At 41.7% G+C, this 24,860-nt stretch overlaps 1 protein-coding gene across 1 annotated transcript in view; it reads right to left on the minus strand.

Annotated features, from left to right (window-relative positions):
* Positions 1-15,711, minus strand: part of LOC311087024 (NACHT, LRR and PYD domains-containing protein 12-like) — a gene marked incomplete at its 5' end in the record, with an annotated part of 37,154 nt that extends 21,443 nt beyond the window's left edge. Inside the window, 9 exons of the mRNA XM_084120278.1 lie at positions 675-858; positions 916-1,064; positions 1,351-1,607; positions 1,798-2,135; positions 4,324-4,405; positions 6,025-6,189; positions 9,287-11,117; positions 11,212-11,407; positions 15,436-15,711. Of these exons, the coding sequence (XP_083976404.1) occupies positions 675-858; positions 916-1,064; positions 1,351-1,607; positions 1,798-2,135; positions 4,324-4,405; positions 6,025-6,189; positions 9,287-11,117; positions 11,212-11,407; positions 15,436-15,711 (3,478 nt within the window). The remainder of the gene's footprint in view (positions 1-674; positions 859-915; positions 1,065-1,350; positions 1,608-1,797; positions 2,136-4,323; positions 4,406-6,024; positions 6,190-9,286; positions 11,118-11,211; positions 11,408-15,435) is intronic.
* Positions 15,712-24,860: the final 9,149 nt, after the last annotated feature.

A 24,860-nucleotide genomic window follows, 5' to 3' on the forward strand; every position in this document is an offset into this window, starting at 1 on the left:
CCTTTTCAGGATGACGTTTCATCCGTGTGTTTCTGGATGTGGTCAATATCTGCCACCGGTTGATGGTCACGATCGCTGCCTCTCGTGTTTGGGCCTCGCGCACGCTGAGGCAGCGCTTGTGAATGAGTCACGTTCCCACTGCAGGAACATGACCATCGCGATGTTAAGATCGAGACTGAGAACCCTCAGACGAGGGGGAGTCTCTTTGGAGATTCCCCGATCTAGTGCTTCTTCTGGTTCATTTCAGAAGAAGGCTACTTCAGCTAATCCCATTGGTGGTCTGAGGATCCCAATGAGGAATGACCCGCCGGGTGAAAGACCCCCACGGGCCCCTCACTCCTCTGCATCGCTGCCATCGGGGTCTTCGCAAGGGACCGCTGGGCCATCTCATGTGGCTCTGGTTGTTTCCTTCGAAGCTCCGCCGGAGGACCAGATGTCGATCGCTGCATTGGAGGGAGAGCGGTCATCTTCTGGGGATGACAACTCGGCTGCGTTGCCCCCTTCGGGTGTGGTAGCGTTGCCCGAGCCGGACCCGGAAATGGCCACTATGCTTGCCCGGGCGGCTGCGAGTGTCGGGCTCGTGTGGAATCCTCTACCGTGTCCCGAACCCTTGTGGCTCGACGATTGGTATCTTGGGGCGGGCCGTGCTGGTTCTCAGTGCGCCGCCCCAGTACCTTTCTTTCCGGAGGTGCATGACGAAGTGACGGGATCGTGAACGGTCCCTCTGACGGCCCGACACAGTTCGACTCCCTCCTCCTCCCTCACCACTCTCGATAGCGGGGCAGTGAAGGGATACGAGGGCATCCCCCCAGTGGAACGGTCTGTGGCGATGCAATTGTGTCCCAAGACTGCGTCCACCTGGTGGGGTAACCCCACGCATGTAGATTATCTTCCAGTCTGACTGGAAAGGCTTACAATGCGTGTAGAGAAGCTGCTTCTGCCCTGCATGCCATGGCGCTTCTCCAGGTCCACCAGGCCAAAGCGCTCAGTGACATGCAGGAGGGTGGTACTGACCCATGGGTGCTCCAAGAGCTGCGTACGGCGATGGACCTCACGCACGTTCCCTGGACCGGGCGATGTCCACACTCGTGGTCCAGGAGCGACACCTGTGGCTCACCCTGGCCGATGTGAGGGAGTCGGACAAGAGTAAGTTCCTGAACTCCCCAATTTCCCAGGGTGGCCTCTTCGGCGACGCGGTGGAGAGCTACGCCCAACAGTTCTTGAGGTCATCAAGCACATCATGCCCCGGAAAACAGGCTGCTGCTGCCCAGTCTTCGCCGGCTGCTCGTTGCCGAGGGCGCCCTCCTGCCGCCGCCTCCGCCCCTGCTCAGCCTAAGCAGCAGCCTCCACCTAGGCAGCAGGGTGCCGGCCGCAAAAGAGCTGCCCAGCCTGCTCGGAGTTCGTCTAAACCTCCAGGCAAGATGAGAGGGAAGTGACCCTGAGACAGGCGACCCAGAGGATGTGACTGCTGCTCTCCAGGAATGCGTGTCTGCATCACTCCTTCCCCCGGAAGAGGGCCGGGTGGAGAATCTTTGGTTCCATTTTCTTTCTGTTCCGCCGCTAGCCGGGTACCCAAAACCTCAATAAAAGAGCAGTTTCCACTTCCCCTGGGTCACACACGGCCGAGACTGGCAGTCAAGGACGACGCTCAATTGCCTCGCCGCTCCCAGTCTCCCCCGTCCAAGAGGGCCAGAATGACAGTGTGTGCCGCCACGTTGCCTCGGCGCTCTCATTCCCCTAGCCCCAGCGCTCAGATGGCAGTGACGCCGCCCAGGCCTCGTCACTCTCATCTCCCACTGGGCAAGGAGGGTCAGAAACCTGGACTCAATGCCCCCGGCCTCACTCCTCGTTTCCCCTCCTTCCTTCACCTCTGGGCAACGAGCAGCCGAACGCCTTTGGGCCTTCCCTGCCATCTGCCCCCTCGTGGAAGTAGGCTGGAGTTGCTCCGCACACCCAGACCCCACTCTCGGCCGCTTCAATGCCTCTGGAGTCGAGTCTCTGCCTTCCACCACGCTGCCCCACCACGGGTACGCCAGTGGACCATCTGGCTCGGCTATGCAATTCAGTTTGCCCGCTGGCCTCCCAAGTTCAGGAGCATCCGGTTCACCCATGTGCGGAGCTGCGATGCCCTTGTCCTGAGGAAAGAGATCGACGTCCTGCTGGCGAAGGACGCGATCGAGCCGGTCCCTCCAGCCGAGATGAGGTCAGGGTTTTACAGCCCTTACTTCATTGTACCCAAAAAAGGCGGTGGGTTACGACCAATCCTGGACCTGCGAGTTTTGAATCGGGCCCTGCACAAGCTCACGTTCAAAATGCTGACGCAGAAACGCAACTTCGAGTGCATCCGTCCCCGGGATTGGTTTGCAGTGATCAACCTGAAGGACACACACTTTCATGTCTCGATTCTTCCTTGACACAGACCGTTTCTACGTTTTGCATTCGAGGGTCGAGCATATCAGTACAAGGCCCTACCCTTCGGGCTGGCCCTGTCACCCCATGCCTTCACGAAAGTCGCGGAGGCGGCCATTGTTCCCATGAGAGAACGTGGCGTTAGCATTCTTAACTATCTCAAAGACTGGCTCATAATAACTCACTCGCGGGATCTGTTGAGCGAACACAGGGACATGGTGCTTCGGCATCTCAGTCAGCTGGGGCTTCAGGTCAACTGGGAAGGGAGCAAACTCTGCCCCACGCAGAGAATCTCTTATCTCGGTATGGAGTTGGACTCGGTCAGTCAGACCGCGCGCCTCACAGAGGCGTCCAGTCAGTGCTCAACTGCCTCAAGTCCTTTCAAGGCAAGTCAGCGGTCCCACTGAAACAGTTTCAGAGGCTCCTGGGGCATATGGCAGCCGCAGCAACGCCGCTCTGTCTGCATCAATATGAGACAGCTTCAGCGCTGGCTTCACAATCGAGTCCCAAGATAGGCGTGGCAGAGCGGTGCGTTCCGGTAGAACATCACCCCGCACTCACCGTCACCATCGCCAAACCTTCAGCCCTTGGTCAGACCCTGCATTTCTACGGGTCGGAGTGCCCTTAGTCCAGGTGTCCAGGCATGCTGTGGTTTTCACAGATGCTTCTGCCAATGGCTGGGGGGCCACGTACAACGGGCATGCAGTTTCGGGTCTGTGGACGGGGCCCCAACTGCATTGGCACATCAACTGCCTAGAATTGCAAGCAGTACGCTTAGCCTTGTGCCGCCTCAGAGGGCTACTTCAGCACAAGCATGTACTGGTCCATACGGACAGCACTGCAACCGTTGCGTACATCAACCGCCAAGGTGGTCTACGCTCCCGTCGTATGTTGCGACTCGCCCGCCATCTCCTCCATAGGGCGGTCACTTCAAGCCATTCACATCCCTGGTGTGCTCAACCGTGCAGCCGACGAGCTCTCACGGCAGCCACCCCTGCAGGCATTTTCGGTCGACGAATCGTGCCTAGAGTTCGCGCCAGACTTCTCTCACGTTGTTCCGAGACCCCGGCCCGGATATGTGCCCAAGGTTCCTATCACTCCGTTTAAAGATCAGGTAGTGAACCTGCAAGCGCTGCCCCCGGAGGAGGCAGACCCAGCCCTGGCTTTCCTCTGTCCTGTTTGCGCTTTGCGCTGCTACATTGACAGAACTCAAAGCTTTAGGACCTCAGACCAGCTCTTCGTCTGTTATGGAGGCCAGCAGAAGGGGAAGGCTGTCTCCAAGCAAAGGTTAGCCCACTGGTTAGTGGATGCTATCGTCCGGACGTGACACCCAGGACTCGCCTTGCCCACCTAGGTTGAGGGCACACTCTACTAGGAGTGTTGCCTCCTCCTGGGCGTTGGCTCAAGGCGCCTCGCTGACAGACATCTGCAGAGCTGCGGGCTGGGCAACACCTAACACGTTCACTAGGTTTTATAGCCTTCGTGTAGAACCTGTTTCCTCCCGTGTACTCACTACGGCCAGTAGCGCAAGGAATTAGGTTAGTGTCGGCTTGCTACGCCATTCTTGCCCTATGGACCAGATACATGCGAGTTCCTCTGTCACCCCCCGGCGCCAGGCGAGGCGGATCGCCGGTCGCCAGGCCTGTTACCTCTCACTATGAGCTGAGTTCAGGCTGGGGTTCTTATGTCAGCGGTCCCTATGGCAACCCCATATGTGTCTTCTCCACGATCGGTTACCCCTCGGGTTAGCCAGTGTCTTCCCCTCGACAGAGTCCGCTCTGTCGTCTCTGCTGAGTCTGGGCTGGGACTACCTCAGAGACTGCCATGTGTTTACTACCCTCCGGGCTAGTGCACATGTTTATTTCCTAGTGCCTCCCTTCGGGCAGTTTTGGGCTCCGCAGTGTTCCCTCTTACGAAAATGGGCACGCTTTCCCAGTGTTTTCCAATATCCACTGAGCGGGTCTTGCGGAACAGCAGTGTGATCTTTCCAGCTAAGCTTCCGCACATAAGATAAGTTCCAAGAAACTGCTGGCGGAAGCTTAGGCAGGGCGCTGGAAGGGGCCAGCACCATGGCGTTTTGTTAGGGATCCCAATTCATTTGTTAACTCCTACCGACGTGACGTAGGAGTGACCCGAACGAAAGGGAACGTCTCGGTTACATATGGTAATCCTCGTTCCCTGAGTGAGGGAACGGAGACGTCACGTCCCGTCGCCATGGTTGCTGTACCTTCGCAGAGGACCGGACACCGTTCTGTGTATGCTCGCACTTCCGCTTTATACCGGCACTGGCAGGCGGGGCGCGGAATGCAAGTCTTGCATGCCAATGTTCATTGGCTCGTTTTAGTTTCACTCGAAGGCAATTGGTCTCCCTAGCGTGATCCCGATTCGTTGGTAACTCCTACCGACGGTGACGTCTCCGTTCCCTCACTCGGGGAACGAGGGTTACCGTACGTAACCGTACGTAACCGAGACATTTGGGAATGGCCTAATTAAAGTCCAGACTTCAACTCCATTGAAATGCTGTGGAAGTACGTGAAACACAGCTCATGCTGGAAAATCTACAAATGTCACTGAGCTGAAGCAGCTTTGTAAGGAGGAGAGGGGAAAATGGACCAAAATACCTTCACAGTGGTGTAAAACACTCATAAACTAGTGTTTAGTCGAGACTAGCTGCAAAGCTGAAAGCAGAATCAAAAGATACACAGCTCCCTCAAAAGCACTAAAATACATTAATCCTGTCACATAAAATATTAAGAGAAGTGATTTCTACCAGATATCGCCCTCCATTCTGTGGCAGATTTACCAGATCAAACAGAATCATCTGAATTCTGACTCAACACTAGGTATGCAAGTAATGATTACATCACTAAAGTATAAATTATAAACAAAAACATCACAATTTAAGTGTTAACTTATAGGAAGTAAAATATACATATATAGAAAATACTTTATCCACTAAATATTATAATCCCTTGCCATTATTTGCATTACAGTGCAGTACTAGGTGTTAAAGGGATAGTTCACCCAAAAATGAAAATTAGCCCTTGATTTACTCACCCTCAAGTCATCCTAGGTGTATATGACATTCTACTTTCAGATGAATACAAACAATAGGAATTATATTAAAAGCATTTCCTGGCTCTTCCCAGCTTTATAATGGCAGTGAATGGTTGTATATTTTTCAAGTCCATCAAAGTACATCCATCCATGATAAAAGTGCTCCACACAGCTCTAGGGGGTTAATAAAGGCCTTCTGAAGTGAAGCGATACGTTCATGTAAGAAAAATATTCTTATTTAAAACTTTATCGACTAAAATAACTAACTTCCGGCCTTTATTAACCCCCCAGAGCTCTTATTCTGATATTTAATGTTAGATCTTTCCTTTTCTTGGAACAAAATGAATGCTTAATGTCACTTCAATATTACTCGATGAAATAACACAACAACAATAAAATTGCACAATGACAGGATTGATATGGTATACCCACATTGTTACAAATAAATAAAAGATCTTTGAATTTTTCACAAAAGTTGTCTTGTACTTTTGCCTCCGGCATCGTCCTGTCAGTCATCGCACCTCACTCTAGTCATGTGACTCCTGTGGCTCAACTTACCTCAGTATCTCCAATTTACACTTTTTCAGTCCAGTGCAGAGTAGCTTCACTCCTGAATCCTGCAGATTATTATTGTTCATGTTCAGCTCTTTTAGATTGGTATCTGATCCAAGAACTGCAGCCAGAGCTGAACAGCTTTTGTCTGTTAAGTTACAATCATTTAACCTACAATAAGTCACAACACAGAATTAGATGGAACACATACAATACATATTCTATAAACAAATATTAAATACATTTTTAAATATTAAATACATTTTTACATAAACAGCATATACAGCAAAGAGGCTGAGTTAAACTAACATTCATCTTCAAAAACTACTATTTCCTGCACATTAGTGTTTTTATTCAGTGACAAATAACCTAGATAAAATGAAGCATGTTTGAAAAAATATTTGTGTAAAGCTTTTATAGCTATAGGATTTTTTTCTCTATTTATGTCACAGAGTTGAGGTTCTTGCAACTGTTGCCTGTGTCTTGCTTAGTTGGGGACACTTAATATTCAACAATATTATTGACTTGACTGCACCGACACCATTATATGAGACAGTTCACACTTTTATGGCAAGTTAAAGGCCTTTCGCTATAATTCTACATGTCTTTTTGACATAAAATCTTTAATGATTTGAGTAAAGCTAAGATTACTTAAACCTACGAACCTAAGAAATGTTATTTGTTTTTACTATTTCAAGATTAAGGTCAACCGATGGCTGATGCCGATATCTTAGAGAGCAGGGTGGCCAACGGGTGATATATCATTAATTTAAAGATAGGGCTGTGATGGTATGGGATTTTTTCTTACCGCGGTGAAGAAGCAACAAATCTCGCGGTTTGGCGGTTAACCGACAAAAAATCACCCGCGGTCGCATCACACATTGCAGACGCGATCAAGACTGCATGTAGCTTGTAAATGACAATGGAAATGAATAATCATAAAGCAGTATTCTTTATTAAAAAATAAACAAATTAACATTTATATTAAATTGTAAATATTGATAATGAACTATTAATTAGGTAGCCTTAAGGCCGGCGACACACTGGCTGCGTGGTGTGAGTGTGGCGTTTCTGTTGCGTGTCAGCTGCGTGGCTTTTTCTGTCTTTGCACACCAGAAACAGCGCTGCTGCTGCTAGGTGACATAAGCCTCATTGGTGATATATTCGACATATGGGGAGAGAGTTGTGGAAGGCCTATACTTAATGTTAAACAAATATATAGCAGCAAAGACAGCGTCGGCAGTATTGACGGCAAAATAGGCTACAGAATATTTCGCTCTGTATTGACAGGTACAATATTTGAAAATCGATAATATTTTTTTTTAAATAACATTTATATCTGCATTTATGTCAAAAGAAACCTTAACTTTCAAACATCAAAATGTAATTTATTAATATGTATTCATGTCAAAATGAGATACAAACATCTTTTCCTATTCTATTTTGCCAGGAAACGCTTCCAACAGGCTTGCGTGTCGCGTGAAAAATAGGCGTTGGTTCTATTTCTAGCATGCAAGCGTTTTCCGCGCGTCTCACGCAGGCAGTGTGCAAGCTCTAACCTGTTAACATGGGAGCCGAAATAAAAACGGACACGCCACGCAGCCAGTGTGTCGCCGACCTAAGGTAGGTGTGCTGCACTTAAGTCCAGCAAACGCCACAGGATGGTTAATTTTTCCTAAGATGTGGTCTTAAGTTAGTGGTATTTCCTCGCGAGACGGATACTTTTGTGCGACAAATACGGCATATTGCCTTGTCCAAATTCACCGGCTTCCCCTTAATTGTCACCTGCCTCAAAGGCGACACAGTATTTGGCTTATTAAATGACACTAGATTCGTGGCTATTTTTTAAATCATTCGGCTAGCGCCGTCATCTGTTATTGCCTATACCACATAAGAGAGATCGCTACTTGCAATTAAAATCTAACTCCAACTGTTTACGTTATGCTTGTCTTTTATGCCTGTGTTTGTTTGTATTTAATTGAACATTATCTGTAAACATCACAAAACCTAGCAGTTAATTAATAATAATCAGACACACACACAAAAATAAATCCCCCATATGTTTAACGGACTGTCCCTCCCTTGCGCAGGAAGCGTTTTTTTTTCTCCAGAAACCCTTGAACATGGGACTCGCAGAATACAGTAAATTATAAGCAAATATTAATGTGTTTATAGTTCATATCACAAACCATATGCACTACTGTAACTTTCAGAAAAAAAAGAAAAGAAAAAAAAGTGCGGTGATGACCTCACACCGCGGTAGGCATCTCATTAACGCGATATTGCGGTGATGCGGTTATCGTCACACCCCTATTTAAAGATAGTAAAAAAAAACATCCATAACAATTGCTGAAAATTAAATGTATAGTTATTTTACTTAATTACTAAATTTGAAAAATATATTTTAAAAAATTATATGTAAAAAAGAGATTTTGGAACAACAATTAAAAAAAAAATTGTAGAAAAACCATCTTAAAATGTGTACATCAAATACGATAAAACAGGCTATTGATAAATGTTTATTTGTAAATATCTCGATCTACATATTGCATTACATTATTATTACATTAAACTACAGAATTACTCATAGAAATAAGCATTTAAAATTAGAGATGATTAGATTTTTTTTGGCGTGCATGTTAATCAATGAGTGCATTCACACCGGGAGCAGGAGCAGTGGTTATGATTACAAAAAATAAATAAAGTAAACTAGCCAGAAATTATAGAAATATAGAAATATCTTTATACTGCAAGGATATATATATATTATATACCATATATGTGTGTGTGTGTATTTCCCACACCAGGAGTAATTTATAGTTCTATTTTATAGTGATTATCTGTTCAACAAAATGATCTATGTTCTATGCAAAATGTTCTATTAAAGAAAAGATAGAAAATAAATATTTGTGTGTGCTGTAATGTGGTTTAGAAAATTGCCTAGAAAATTGTAATCGGTGCATCTCTATTTAAAATATCTAATTACTGGGAGAACCAGAGGGACAACTAATATATGATGTGGTAATATGATATGATACAAAACAAACATGCAAACATTTTTACATGTTTTTTATATTTTGTCTTTAGTTTTGATAAACTGTCTCCACATACACACACACACACACACACACACACACACACACACACACACACAAAAGCTTTACAGGTATAGGTTCATGTTTATGATGGGGAATCACTATAGATTAATGTAGATAAATGCATTTTTCAGATGAGAGCTAAACATGACAAAATACATTAAAAGACTTACAGGGCTCTTCTGGAGGTTTTGATGACTGCCGATAATCTAATGACACACTCGTCTGATTTCTTGAATTTCTGAAGCTCAAACTCCTCCAGCTCTTCCTCTGATGTCAACAACACAAAGGCTAAAGCAGACCACTGGGCAGGTGAAAGGTCACCAGATGAGAGACTTCCTTTGCTAAGGTGGGTCTGAATCTCTTTCACCAGAGTTTGGTCGTTCAGTTCATTCAGACAGTAGAACAGATTGATGGATCTCTCTGCAGGAAGATTATCTTCTAATTTCTGCTTGATGTACTGAACTATTTCCTGGTTGCTCTGGTCATTGCCGTCATGCTGTGTTAACAAACCTCGTAAGAGTCGTCGATTGGACTGGAGTGACAGACCGAGGAGGAAGCGAAGGAAAAGGTCCAGGTGTCCATTGTCACTCTCGAGCGCCTTGTCCACTGCAGTCTTGAGAAAATCAATCATGGTTTCATTTCTGTTTTCCTGTTCTGTAGACTCATGATCAAACACACTTGTCTTGTTGATGTCTAGAAACAGATGTGCATAAAGGGCTGCAATAAACTCTTGAATGCTCAAGTGAACAAAGCAGTACATGGTACCAAGAATGATCCCCGTTTCCTCCTTAAAGATCTGGGTACACATGCCTGAGTACACTGATGCCTTATAGACGTCAATACCATAGGCTTCCAGGTCTGTGTCATAGAAGATCAGGTTGTTTCTTTCCAGCTGATGAAATGCCAGTTTCCCCAGTGAAAGGATGGCATCTTTATCCCAGGAAACATCTGGTGTGTATTCTCCATCATATTTTCGGCGGCTCTGTTGGATCTGAAAGCGGAGAAAGTGTGTGTACATTTGTGTCAGAGTCTTGGGAGTGTCTTCAGTGTTTGATTCCTGCAGTGTTTTAGAGATCTCATCAGCCTGAGTGTTTTTCACATCATTATTTCTTTTCTCCTCCAGAATGTTCTGGAGAACAGTGGCTGAAATCCAGCAGAAGACTGGGATGTGGCACATGATAAAGAGACTCTTTGATTGTTTAATGTGATCTATGATTGTGTTGGCCTGATTCTGATCAGTGAATCTTTTTTTGAAGTACTCTTGCTTTTGTGCGTCGCTGAATCCTCGTATCTCTGTCAGCCGGTCGATGCAGTCAGGAGGAATCTTACTGGCAGCTGCTGGTCTGGTGGTGATCCAGATGAGAGCAGAAGGAAGCAGATTTCCCTTCATGAGGTTCGTCAGGAGAACATCCAGAGAGGCTGGTGACGATACATCACGCCACGTCTCATTACAATCAAACTTCAGAGGAAGCCGACATTCGTCCAGTCCATCAAGGATGAACAGCACTTTGAATTGATTCCTTCTTGTAAGGTTCAGTCCTTTTGTCTCTGGGAAAAATTGGGTTATAAGGTCCATCAAACTTAGTTTTTCTTTCTCCTTTAAGTTCATCTCTCTGAATGGAAGAGGAAATATGAAGCTGATATCTTGATTTTCTTTTCCTTCAGCCCAGTCCAGAACAAACTTTTGCACAGAGACTGATTTCCCGATGCCAGCGACTCCTTTTGTCAGTACAGTTCGGATCTCCTCGTCTTGTTCAGGTGCTTCAAACAAATCTGTGCAATCAACCTGTATCTCTTGTGCTTCATGACGCCTGGAAGCAACTTCAATCTGTCTCACCTCATGTTCAGTATTGACCTGTTCACTGCCGCCCTGAGTGATATAGAGATCTGTGTAGATGTTATTCAGAAGTGTGGAGTCACCTTGCTTCGCAATTCCTTCAAACACACATTGATACTTCTTCTTTAGGCCACATTTCAGCTGATGAATGAGGAACAGCTCATCTAAACACAGGAACAGACAATAGATAGTTTTAGTCTTCATTTTCTCTCCTACATTTATAAGAGACAATCTGACAGATGATCATGAGTCTCTTACCTTCTAGAGCATCAGCAGCTTCATCTTGCTTCATCTCTCTCAGGTAATGCAGTGTGAGATCAAGAGCTGCTGATTTGATACTGGATCTGTTCTCATTAAAGTCCTTCACAAAGTGTTGTGTGTTCTCTTTTTGTAATATTTTCTTTAACTTCTCCAGCTCATTCTTCAGAAATGTGATTATTTTGCTCTCAAGATCCTAAAAAAAAAAGTAAGAAAAAAGACAGAATAACACAATTTAAGCCAAATTGTACATCTACATTTGGTCAACACTATTTATTCAGTAATTATAATACATGTACATTAAAAATCCAGTTAAAAGACTGACATTCTAACCAAGTTGTGCTAAAATGTGTTTAAAAGGAAAAATAAGTGATCAAGAAAAATTTAATTAAATTTTTTTGTTCAATAACATATTTGTTTGTTAGAAATATTAAACATTTATAAAAATGTGTTTTCCTACCTGGAAGATCCCTAGAAGATTGTCTTTGAAATTCTCGTGGTTCCTGTGAGTCTGAACGTCTGAACGTCTGAGCGTCTGAGTCTAATGTCTCATATTGAAGCCTGTAATCAAATTAGTAAAATAAAATACTAACTGATATTTTACAGAAAGAGAAATAAGCATTAGCTGTGAATACTCTGACAAATATTTGATCTAAACATGATTCATGATTGGTATTCACTGATACAACTTTTAAACACAGTCAATGTGTGACAAAAAATTAGTATCACAAAATACCTTTTATTAGATGATGGTGTTTTCTCACTGAAGTATGGTGGATCACCTTTAGACTGATCACTCTTCAGAGAGACAGAGCTGGACACATGTGAGCCTGATCTTACACTGATGACACAAAGAACAGAGAGAGAGAGAAAACACTTCAGTAAAGGAGGATCAGCTGTGTCTGAAACACATCTGTGTCTCTATCTAATCCTCCACAGAAATACACACACTCACACAATCAACAGTTTTATAGTTAACAATCATTTTATTTACTGGCTCACATTAATTTACCAATTTCTTTAATAGAGATTAAATATGTTGAGAATTATAATTTAAGAGAACATGTCAAGTTTTTGTTTATTGACAGAAATAGAGAGCAGAAATGTCTGTGCGACAAAGTTTTGTTGGCATACTTGAATTAAATTAAGTGTATAGTTGTTTTCTAATGTCTATCAATAATTTTATGATCTAAAAACTAAAGTCATTTATTTGGATTAATTCAGCGTCTAGAAGTTTATTAACAAATTATTAACTGTGATATTTTCTAGTAAACAGGGCTTTATAGACAATGTCAGTGTTAATTTATGAAGCTCAAAAGTGAAGTTGTTCAAAGCATTTGCAAATATAAAACAATGCTTAAAGTTTTGTTATTGACAGGAAAACACAAACTCCAGTCGGGTTTAAACTGATGAAAACAGACGCAGTCTTACCTGTGTTTCTCTGAGAGACTCATCTGAGAGAGAGAGTCCTTTCCTCTTTCCTCTGACATACTGCAGCTAAACTGACACTGGAAACTGATCAGCACTGCTTTCTGAAAACACTCAATCCTTCAGCATCACCTGGAAATGACACCATTTTACACAGATGAAGAACATCTTATTTAAGACAATAATGAAGAATGCTGAGTTATCATCAACAACAGCAACGGCAAAAACAATGTATAAAATAAAGTGAGTTACAGACAAATATATTGCCATGTAAAATAACCGAATGGTCTTAATCATTTCTGATTGTTTAATGAGTTTAACTGACTCTAAATATGAATTCATTGGGGAACAGAAATGTGCAGTGCTGGGAAAACTGAACCCAATTTGTTATATTCTCTATTACAGTATAATATAATTTTACAATCATATTTACCCAATCTTTATTAATTGTTGAATCGTTTGTCATTTAATCATTACTTCAAGTTCACAATGGTGGTTGATTTCATTACTTTCAAATGATCCCAAAATAACTAATTACGTAAAAGTATTATTATATATAGAATTATAATAGACATACTGTATAACTACTAATCATAATTGCTATATATGAACTGAAATATTCAGTTTAATAATATCAGATTGTTGTTCATTGACGTTAGGCCTCATCTCTGTCTACTGTAAATGTCTGCTTCAAAAATACTTTCGATTTCACATCACAAAAACAACAGCCTAAAACGGAAGAGGAAATGGGAGAAAACTTTCAAAAACATATTTGTTTTCAATAACCCTTTATCAATAAAACTGTTTGTGTTTTTACTTCAAAAGATTGTAATTTCTGGCAGATTCTTCGTCTGTTCGGAGTAGCAGAAGAACAGCCTTCTGTAACTTCACATTCAAATCACGCTTAATATACAATATGAAGTTCCTAATAATTACAAATTACTTTAATGGAGAATGTATCAAACTTACTTGCAGTCTTGTCCACTAAGAAGAGAATTTATAAGTATTTTAAACTCAGTAACGCTTGTTGTCAGTCCGCGCGCGTCGTTCTCAGAATCTCTTCCTGGTCTCGATGGATTGTGGATTAAACACATAAATGGCCGCGAGTGTTATTAGTGTCAACAGGTTTAGGTGTCAACAGGTGTTGTTACTTTCGTTTTCCTCTTCTTCGTGTGTTTTACAGGAGGGTTTGGAGCAGCTGAACAGTTGCACACCGACACCTACTGCACTGGAGCGGGATATTATACCACATATATCTCTAAATATCTCACATATATATCTGCATTTGATCAAGCATACCCTAAAAACAGTTATTTGTGAAATATTACTACAATAAAAATAACTTTTCATAAATATACATGTAAATATATAGTAATGTGTAATTTATTCATGTGATGCAAAGCTGAATTTCCAGCATCATTACTTCAGTCTTCAGTGTCACATGATCCTTCAGAAATCATTATAATATGATTTGATTCTTAAAAAAATTGATTATTATCAGTTGTACGGCTTCATATTTTTGTGGAAACTACGATACAGTTTTCAGTATTCTTTGAATAGAACTTTCAAAAGAGCAGCATTTATTTGAATCATTATTTTTTTTAAACAATTTTAAAGTTTTTACTGTGACTTATCAAATTTTTCTTTTCTGTATAAACATTTTTTCAAAACATTTATAAATGTTTATAAAACAGAACAATGACCAATTATAACCACATTAGAAAACAGTAAAGGGATAGTTCACACAAAAATGTAAATTCTGTCATTAATTACTGACCCTCATGTCGCTCCAAACCAGTAAGACTTTTGTGGAGAACACAAATGAAGATATTTTTAACAGATGCCTTGTGTGCGCAAACAATTACATCTTTATTGACAAATGATGTATCTCCGACGCATGAGATGGCCGGCTCTCTCGCCAACACAACCCTGATGAATCGTGGTGCTCCGTGAACACGTGTCAGAGATGTGTATTTTGTGAATAAAGATGCAATGGGTTTTTTTTGCACACACAAAGCATTCACTTCACTTCATAAAGATGAGGTTAAACCACTGGAGTCATATTGATTATTGTTATAATGTCTTTACTACCTTGAAAGTTGTAGTTGCATAAACTGTGAAATGGAGGGACAGAAAGCTCTCAGAATTCATTAAAAAGATCTACATTTGTGTTTCAAAGATGAACGAAAGTCTTACAGGTTTGCAAAGACATGAAGGTGAGTGATGAAAATGTTTGGTAATGTTTGACCCATTAGGTAAATCAGTTCCTCAGGGGCACCAGTAGATCTCTGCCTGATCTCTGATCTGCTCCTTCCACCGTCCCAATCCTGGATTATTGAGCCACGACAGAAGTTTCCACTTTGAATGCTTTAGTCTGGCTGTTTTTTCTCCAGCATCTAAAGTGAGAAAGAAAACAATAACCAAAATGTAAATGTGAAAAAAACAATGGTTGTCCAAAATGTGAAGTATACACGTGAGTTTTCCCTCTACATATTTGTGCAAGATTTCAGTCATAGATAAATTGTGAATGTTTGCTTGATTAGACATTACCTGTCTAGCGACGTATGTTTATGCTGAAATATAATATTGGTTTGTGTTTTAAAATCAGCTATCACATGTCATTTTGTAGCGAACTGTCTCGTGTGATTAAAGTTTTGAGCTTCAGAACTTCCGATGACAGTGAGTTTTTAGGGAGCGAATGTTTCAGTGCACTGTAAGGATTTTGTGATAAAGACGGCCCTTAACCACTGACTACTGAGCTAGAGACCTGAGTGATATGCACCCAGAGTTTAGCACCTTGATTAGCTTGTTCAGGTGTGCTGGACTAGGTTGGAGTAAACCTCTGCATGTAAGTGGACCTTGAGAGACAATGTTGAGATCTCCTGCAATATGTTCTGAACTTACAACACTGGTGTCCAGACCAAAGTTCTGCAGAGTTTCTGGTGGAGCCACGGCGAAGCAGTCGGACCCTCGGGCGTCCAGGGCGGAGCGCTGTCGGACCCTCTGGCGTCCAGGGCGGAGCGCTGTCGGACCCTCTGGCGTCCAGGGCGGAGCTGTCGGACCCTCGGGCATCCAGGGCGGTGGAGAAGACCCTTCGGGTGGCCATGGCGGAGATGTTTCTTCAGGTGCCCCCCCCCCCCCCCCCCCAAAAAAAAAAAAAAAAATTAATGGGGAAATTGACAGGAAAGGGGGGGTCCGGCAGCAAAGAGGGTCTTGGGCTGGACAGGACCAGCAGCGAAGGAAACGCCTTTGGGAAGACTGGCTCTGGCTCTGGCTCTTGCTCGAAGACTGGCTCTGGCTCTTGCTCGAAGACTGGCTCTGGCTCTTGCTCGACAGGGCAGGCGACTTCTTTACTCGGAACCGGTTCTGGCTCATCTGGGCCGACGACTGGCTCTGGGGACATGACGCTCTCAGTCTCAGGCTCGGCTGGACTGGTGTGAAGTGCAGGCTCGGCTGGACTGAGGGTGGAAACATGTGGCTCAGGAGAGGATGGAGCTGAGGTAGCCGACAGTGAGGCATGTGCGGCCCAGACACACATAATAGCAGCAACATAAAGGGAAAGGGTAGTCTCTTCAACCTCTACAGAACAGACATGAAGAGCAGACTGCTCTGGGGTGGCCTCCAGAATTTGGGGAATGCAGGAAGTCTTCTTCCTCCTCCGTTTACGAGAGCGAGGGGGTGCTGCAGCGAATGATGGCTCTGGGTCGGCTGGGTAGGCGACTTGCTTTGGCTCGCAGTAGGGATGGCTGACGCGAAACAGTCGTTCCGAAGCTTTGCGAGATCCCGAAGCGCAGATGTTTCGAAACACTGATCCGAAGCGTGATTCAAAACACCCATGTCACGTGACTATGGCCAAATGAAGCCTCGAAGTGTTTCACTAAGTGTTTCATCAGGTGTGGTCTGCCGAATCAGCGTCTGATTGACACGGTCGGGAACAGACCACACAATCGCACATCTGTATAAAAGTGAAATCAACGCATATTGACCTCGTGGGTTTTTGTGAGAGGAGTTTGATTTTGAGATAGCGGATTTTTGTTGATATAGTGACAGTGCGATTTGATTAGTTATAGGCTATTTAGGCTTACATTTAAATTTACACAACACATTGACTGATAGGCTAGAGACAGACAGAGCATACATATAGTGACACATTAATAGATACATATATATAAATATATATAGACAGCTAGTTTAATAGATAGATATATAGATAGATTATATATAAATACATAGATAGATTATATATAGATACATATATAGATACATAGATAGATTATATCTAGATACATACCTAGATACATAGATAGATTATAGATACATATCTAGATACATAGATAGATTCATATAGGCTGCGTTCGAAACCGCATACTTCCCTACTATTTAGTATGGGAAAAAGAGTAGGCGAGCAAAAAAGTATGTACGAATCCAAAAGAGTAGGCGAGAATTACCTGGGTGACGTACTAATTATCGCGAGATTCGGACTTAAGTGCGTTCGAATATGCCTACTTTCCTACTATATAGTAGGCGAAAACAGTATGTGAAGGAAGCAGTACGTTCGAAACATCAGTATTCATAAAAGAGTAGGCGAGAAGTTCCCGGATGGCTTACTGCTTTCAGACAGATTTTTCGAGTGCTCAACCGATGGATACTCTTCTATCCCAGGAGGCCACGCGAGAGGATACGTCATTATCAAACATCGCAGAGATCAGCGACGCGGGTGCTTTCAAATGTGAGTAAACACGGTTCCTTTTAAAATTGCATGTGTTGAACTACTGTAGAGTAAACTGTTGAAGTGTTGGAGGTGTAAAGACATTACACAGTATAGTATAGTTGTGATTTTGCTGTAAAAACACGTTTATTATGCAACGTTATATAGCTAACTGGGGAGCTCCAGTAAGGACACGTAAGTCACGTCTCTAAAGTGGATTTACATAAACCATATACATCTTAAAGACGATTATTTTAAATATCTATTTACATCTGACAGGAAAATCTTCAATAAGTATTGCAGAAGAGCACATCACAACATGAAATAGACACCTGAGTGATGAATGTGCGCTATTATGTAGAACAAATCTATAAAGTAACTAAACATAAGTTATCTATTTTATTTGTCCATTAGTACTGTTGATAAATTGAGGAACATTTATGTTGGATAAAAAGTTAAAACAACCTCAACATGTAAATGTAGTGTTGAGCTCATAAATCACAGAGGTAATGTGAATCTTGTCTGGATGTTACAGGGTCAGATGAACTGATGTGTGTTTATCCGGTGGAGAGTGGCTGTTGAAGGCTTTGAGTGAGTATACTACAGAAATGAATAACACAATCTATTTAAATATTAAGTTGTAGTTTATTTTAATTATTGTAATTTCAAACAGAGCTATTACAGCACTTTTCTGATTCTTGATTTCTGTGCATTTGCTGCAGATCTTTTGTGGTGGAGCAGGACCTGCAAGGGAAGATGATGGCGGCATTTGTGGAAAAAAGCGTTTTTGTCTTCTAAATAATACTGAAATCAAATGACATTGTGCGGTTAAAATGACTGCTTTTGTGTTATGTTTGTGCATTTTTGTAGGATCTTAAATGAAAGCAGGCTGGTGTGAACACTGAGGATGAGGAGCCCAGAGCTGAATCCTGGAAACGGTGCCATGGACGAGTCCCTCCATCACTCCATCTGCCCTTACGAGACCCTCCATCACTCCACCTGCCCTTACTGCCTCAGATTGTGAAGCACAACACATCACGCAACAACCTCAGTGCCTTCAGCCTACATACATGATTGTAGTTTGAATAAAGCTTTGTTTCATGTGTTGACTTGTATATGCATTTGTTTATTGTGTGGTGACTTTGATTAATTCTTTTACTAATTTATTGTAAAAAACATTGTTGTCAGTAAATAAAATATAATTATTTAATTAATGCTTTATTTATTGTTTGAATGAAAATGTAGATATGTTCTCTATATACACATCTAGAGTGTATTCATGCATAGCTATTTCATATGACATACATATTAATGATACTTTACCAAAGATAAATGTTTTGCATATAAAATCAAGTTTTCTCCAAAGGCGAATCTTTGCACAGCTGCCCTTCCAAATGCTGAGGAAAACCGTTCTAGGTAGAGCTGTCCAGTTACTGATGTTATGAGGTATAGGATATATATATATATATATATATATATATATATATATATATATATCGTGTGTTTGCATACATAATATGAAATTTTATACACAGGAAAAAATAACCTACAAGGTTGAATATCTTAATATATATTTTCTTAAATAATTCATTAAAATACATTTAAAAAAAATGCATTTTTTGTTATTTATAGGCCTGATGGATGAAACGAGAGTTAAATTCAACAAGAAAAAGAGGACAACAAAGCAGTAATTGCACCTTTGCTTGTGGTTGAAAATGTTTGGATATAAAATAAAGAAATTAGCAACATACAAGAGATGACAATTTTGAGATTTCGTAATAAAAATAAATAATATCGTTAAGGATAAAACGGTGGGTCACATTAGTAGGCTTAAATATAAGAACTTAAATCAACCCTAAATGTATTCACAAAATAAATGGGCAGCAGTTTCTTCAAAAAGACCACAAAATGAGCAAGTTTAATCAATATCAAGATATTTACAGAGAGATGAATTAAACGTGTCGTTCAAATCTTTTAAGTTGTTGCGCGTGTGATAACGCGTCGTAGGTCACATGATAACATCAACATGGCAGATGTCCGGTTCGCATTCATACTCAACGAGATCTGGCTATAGTACCTACTCTTTTAGCGCTCGTTAAGTACTTATTGAAATTAAGTACCTACTCATTGAGTATGCGGTTTCGAACGCAGCCATAGATATATATATAGATAGATAGATTTGGATAGATAGATCAAATGGAAGCTCCCCAGAAGAGATGCCGTACATCTGTGGTGTGGGAGCATTTCCATTTAGAAACCCCAAATAAAGTGAGATGTGTGTATTGTGATCGGCAGCTAGCCTACTGCAACAATACATCATCCATGATGCGCCATTTGAGGAGCACTCATCCTGCCATTTTGCAGGGTGCAGAGGATGGTAGCATTCCCCCTGTACCTCGGCCTGCTACTGACACTGCTGGGCCATCTAAGCAAGGTATGCGTTTGAATTATAATTATAATTGAAATATAATTACAAACTTTTGGGACACTGTTTAGAAAGTCCATAGCCATATGCCCTACAACCTAATGTCCCAATCACAACTGCCAGTCATGTTAAAAATAGCTTCAATGTGAATATAAACTTACTGGAAAGAGAGAGCAGTAATCTTTCCTCATTTGTATGTCCTAGCTAAAAAATATCTTTGCATGCCAGCAACAAGTGTCCCTTGTGAGAGGATTTTTTTTCAAAGGCTGGAGAAATTCTCTGTAAAAAAAAGAAGCAGGCTAAGTCCTTCCACAGCAGAGAAATTAATATTTTTGAATAAATATCTCTAAAAAAGTGAGACATTGTGGCTTGATTTATTTTATTAATATTCATTTTGCAGGACCAAAATAACATTATGCACAGTGAGGAGCCTATAGGTTACAAGCTTTGCATATTAGAAAAATACAATAATAAAAAAAACAACATTTTTTTAATGGCTCGTCAAGGTTGTTTCAGATCAACACCTGCAAGTGACCACTAGGTGTCACCGTTGAGACGGGTGTCGGATTGATTCGAAGCCTCGACACAATATGGCCCATTTGGTTCAACTGTTTCATTGCTTCACGAAGCCTCGATGTGCCCATCACTAGCTCGCAGAGATGTTGGTGCTGGAAAAGCTGTCTGGACCCATATCGCCCATATCCTCCCCTGTGACCTCCACGGATCCCACGGAACACAGCTTGGCGGGTTCCCACAAAGGCCTGCTTATAGACCTCCATCTTCGGCTGGAGGCTTTCACTGGAGTTTTTTTTTTTTTTTAAGGTCGGTTCTTCTGTCAGGTTTGTGCAGGTTGCTGAAGACGAGGGAACAGAATTTCAATGCAGCTGGTTTATTCACAAACTCAGGTTACAGGAAAATACAGGAACTCAGGAAAACAACCATACAAAGACGAGAACCGACAAACACTGAGGGAAAACACAGGGCTTGAATACACTGGGGCTAACAGGATAATTAACAAGGTGATTGACAGGACACAGGTGAAAGACATGACTAATTAGAACATAGGAGAAACTAAGTAACAGGATTAAACCAAAAGCACAAAAGACAGGGGAAAACTAGATAACATAACTAAACCAAAACACAGAAACGTGACAGTTACGGACGTGACAAAAAAAGACGCGGTTTGTGGGAGACAACATACTTTGTAGAAATTCTGAGAATTAAAATGCACAAGCCAAAAGAAATAATACCAGCCGAAGGGATAAGTGTTGGCTCTATATAGAAAATAAATTATTTATTTTATTTTATTTTTCATTTTTTCGTTTATGAGGAAAAAACGTTGTTACGGACGTGACAGTTCTGAAATCGACACTTGGCTGACGCTGGAAAATCAGAGAAAATGGTTTAAAAACTTGAACAGAGACCTATTTGTGTGACTCTGTTGGGTATTTGAAACAACAAACATCTGAGATGATGACATCTGAGACATCAGTAAGGTAAGGCTGCACAACTAATCAAATTTAAACTGAAATCACAGTGTTATAGATTAGCCTCCGTTCGGGCCGTAAACTCAATTCGGGCGTGATATTGCTTGATAATGTGGTGTTTACTATAGACCCCGAAAGATACGGAATTGCTAAGATACATCAGCAGCTATTTTGTTTTTTTATCATATCGATATTCTCCGGAGTCGAGATCGCCGGTTTCCCCTCAGTCCGAGGATAGGTGAATTGAAACGCTGTCCGATTGTAAAAGTGTGTAGGCCTGTGTCAGTGGTTCCCAAACTTTTTGAAAGCATGGCACCCCTTTGTAGTGTTTTTTTTTTCCACGGCACCCTAACCCAGTTAAACTAAACGAACATACGTACATGCATATATACAATTATATCCAGATGAGCAAACAACCAATGAAGCATAAACAGCAGCATGAATTTATTATGAATGCATTACAACAGACATAATATGTAGGCCGCTGTCAGTAGCCTAAAAGAGGCCTAGAAATAGGGTTTCGTTCCGACAAACGGGGCACTACTTTTTCTTTTGCTCAATATGTTCAACGTTAATAAAAGGTATCCAAGCAAAAAGTTCTCCACGCATTTTCCTGCAGTTAATGAGAAAAGTGTATTTATTGGCGCACTATATTGACTGCGTATTGAGACGTCTAAAACGGTTGAGCTCGATTTTCAACCAATCAGCATCGAAAATGTAAGTAGGTCACAGCCGAAATCAAGCCAATATCACTACGCACATGTAAACAGAGGAGGACGTAAGCAGCGCATCTTCATCTGATAGCGGCGATCAAGCTCGATTAACACCCGTAAAGTGTATTCTTCATGTCGGAAAAGATGGTGGGAAAGGTTCGCAGCCCTTTACTGAAGTCCGATGGGAAAAAATCAAGCGTAGGAATGGCTCAAAACGTCGGACACTACGGAGCTAACGTTAGCTATTGCTAATAAACATGTTGCCCTCCTGGACAAACTGGTCTCTGATGTCCCAACAACTACGGGTTTCACCCAGCCTGATATCGGCGTTTTATAGACGCTTGACTTGTGTGTATGTGCGTGATGGGTAGGTTTAGTGGTCGGCAGGGATGTAGTGGAGGCTAAACGCACGTAAACGCCGTTTACGCACCTCCCAAAATTCGGAAATAGCGTTTGCCCACCTCCAAAGTGCGTTTATCCACCTCTAAATTTCACGTTATTTGAGCGGACTTTGTTTTTCCAGTGCGTTATCGCCGATCGGTAGGCTACATGATTCGAGCATTTGAGCCGTTAACGACAGAGCAGAAGGCGTAGCACAAACACGGAGCAGAGAGCGCAGCGCGCCGACACACACACACCCGGAACAAAGAGAACGGCGCACACACGTAGCAGAAAACACACGCTCGTGAAGTTACTAAACAAGCTGCGCGAGAATGAAACTTGATCGCAGCCGCAACAGGAAATCATTAAAACAATGCAAAAAAGGGATTTTTTAATTCATTAAAGGCAGCTGGTTTAATGTAGGGAGCATGTCAAAACCCAACTGTACAAGAGATTCAGAGGGAATCCTGCACCAGGTTTAAGACTTTTCCCTCTACAGGGAAACACTGATCCACATTTTTCTGATAGACCAAAAAATTAATCAATTAATCGAGGAAATATTCAACAGATTAATCGACTATGAAAATAATCCCAAATCACTAATCATTATGCACAAGTGCATTGCATTGGAAGCCCTGGAAATAAGCCTCCCTTTCGATCTCTCTTAAATATTTTTGATCTCTCTGTTTTGTCATTTAGTAAACTTTATAGATTTCAACCATATTATTCCTTTTTGAGTCTCTTTAACAAGAACTTAGATTAATGTATGAATTGAATAGTGATTGTGTGACCTATGATGAGGGAACAACCAGTGATACCCTTGGTAGTACCATCAAATGATAGCCTATAGCGATGTCATCAGGATACACATACACCGGTAGGCAGTGGCCCACCTTACCGGGTGCCCACGTCGTGGTCCACCAGAATTTATAGTTTACCCACCTCTTTTTTTACCACTACACCACTGGTGGTCGGGTCAAGAGTGTGTGTGTGTGTGTGTGTGTGTGTGTGTGTGTGTGTGTGAGAGAGAGAGATAGGTCGCTGTCAGTAGCCTAAAAGAGGCCTAGAAATAGGGTTTCGTTCCACATATTTAAAATCAGAAAATATATAGAGATTCCTTAGGAAAAAGTTCTCCACACACAATCTTGCAGTTTTTGAGAAAAATTATGCTAAAGGTGCCCATTTTGAAAAAAAGGGAAAACATAGGGAATTTTGCACTTTCAAACCTGTTTATCATATAAACCCAAAAATGCCGAATTACCACTTGAAGTACAAAATAAAATTTTGAAATTTTAAAACAGTTTGAAATGTGTGATATACCTGAAGTTGCTATCTAGGGACAGTAAACATGATAAGATTATCAAGAAAACTTCTACTGTAACATTAACATCCCAATTACTTCTCATTATGTTGTTCCAATTCAAAGGTAATATTTGAGGTAAAATCTGAATAACAAATAGAATCAAGCCAAAATATAATAACAGAGCTCCCAACTCTCACGCATTCACCGTGAGACTCACGCAGTTGACCCTTTTCACACGCTCTCACACCACACATCCATTCTCAGGAAAGCCATTTATTGACCATAATACAGGCACGTTAGTTGGCTAGAAAAAGAGCTATAGAGAGTATTTTGCTAAATATGTGTACTAGATATTACATATTTATTATATTTGTACTTATATCATTAAAGTTGTTATTATAATAAAAAACGCATTACATTTAATTTGAGTTATTTTTAACCTTAAATAATACTACCAGCTGATAGGGCTGTCTGTGTGTAGCCTATTTTTCTTGAGAAAAATGAACGCCTATCTTGTGTACCTAATATTTATCCAAATGAGTCAATATTAAATCAAATCACAAGAATTGAATTGAAATCGTGAAATTTCTTTAAGAAATTTGTAAAAAAAAACAACGTAGCTTACCAGAAATTGTACCACATCGTAACATGTTGTCAAAATTCAGTTTAGTTCCTAAAATGTTTTGACAATCACAATACACTTATTGTGATGCAAGTTTTTTTTTTGCAAACCCCCACCCCCCAATCTCCCCAAATCTCACTCCAAGTTAAACTCAAAAGTATACAAAGAAAAACACTTTTAAAAATAACACATTTAATGGTGAATTGTTAATTTGCATACACGAGCAGTAACTGCACTACATGTACATATTCACAGAAATGATTATTGTAAACAAGATTTAATTTTGATTTATTTATTTACCTACCCATCTCTCACACACACACACTAACCCAACCCCTAAACCTACCCATCTCTCTCTCTCTCACACACACTAACCCGACCCCTAAACCTACCCATCTCTCTCTCACACACACACACTAACCTGACCCCTAAACCTACCCATCTCTCTCTCTCACACACACACACACACACTAACCTGACCCCTAAACCTACCCATCTCTCTCTCTCACACACACACACTAACCCGACCCCTAAACCTACCCATCTCTCTCTCACACACACACACTAACCTGACCCCTAAAC

Source organism: Abramis brama (genome assembly GCF_963993115.1).
Source record: "Abramis brama genome assembly, chromosome: 7".
NCBI lineage: Eukaryota > Metazoa > Chordata > Actinopteri > Cypriniformes > Leuciscidae > Abramis > Abramis brama.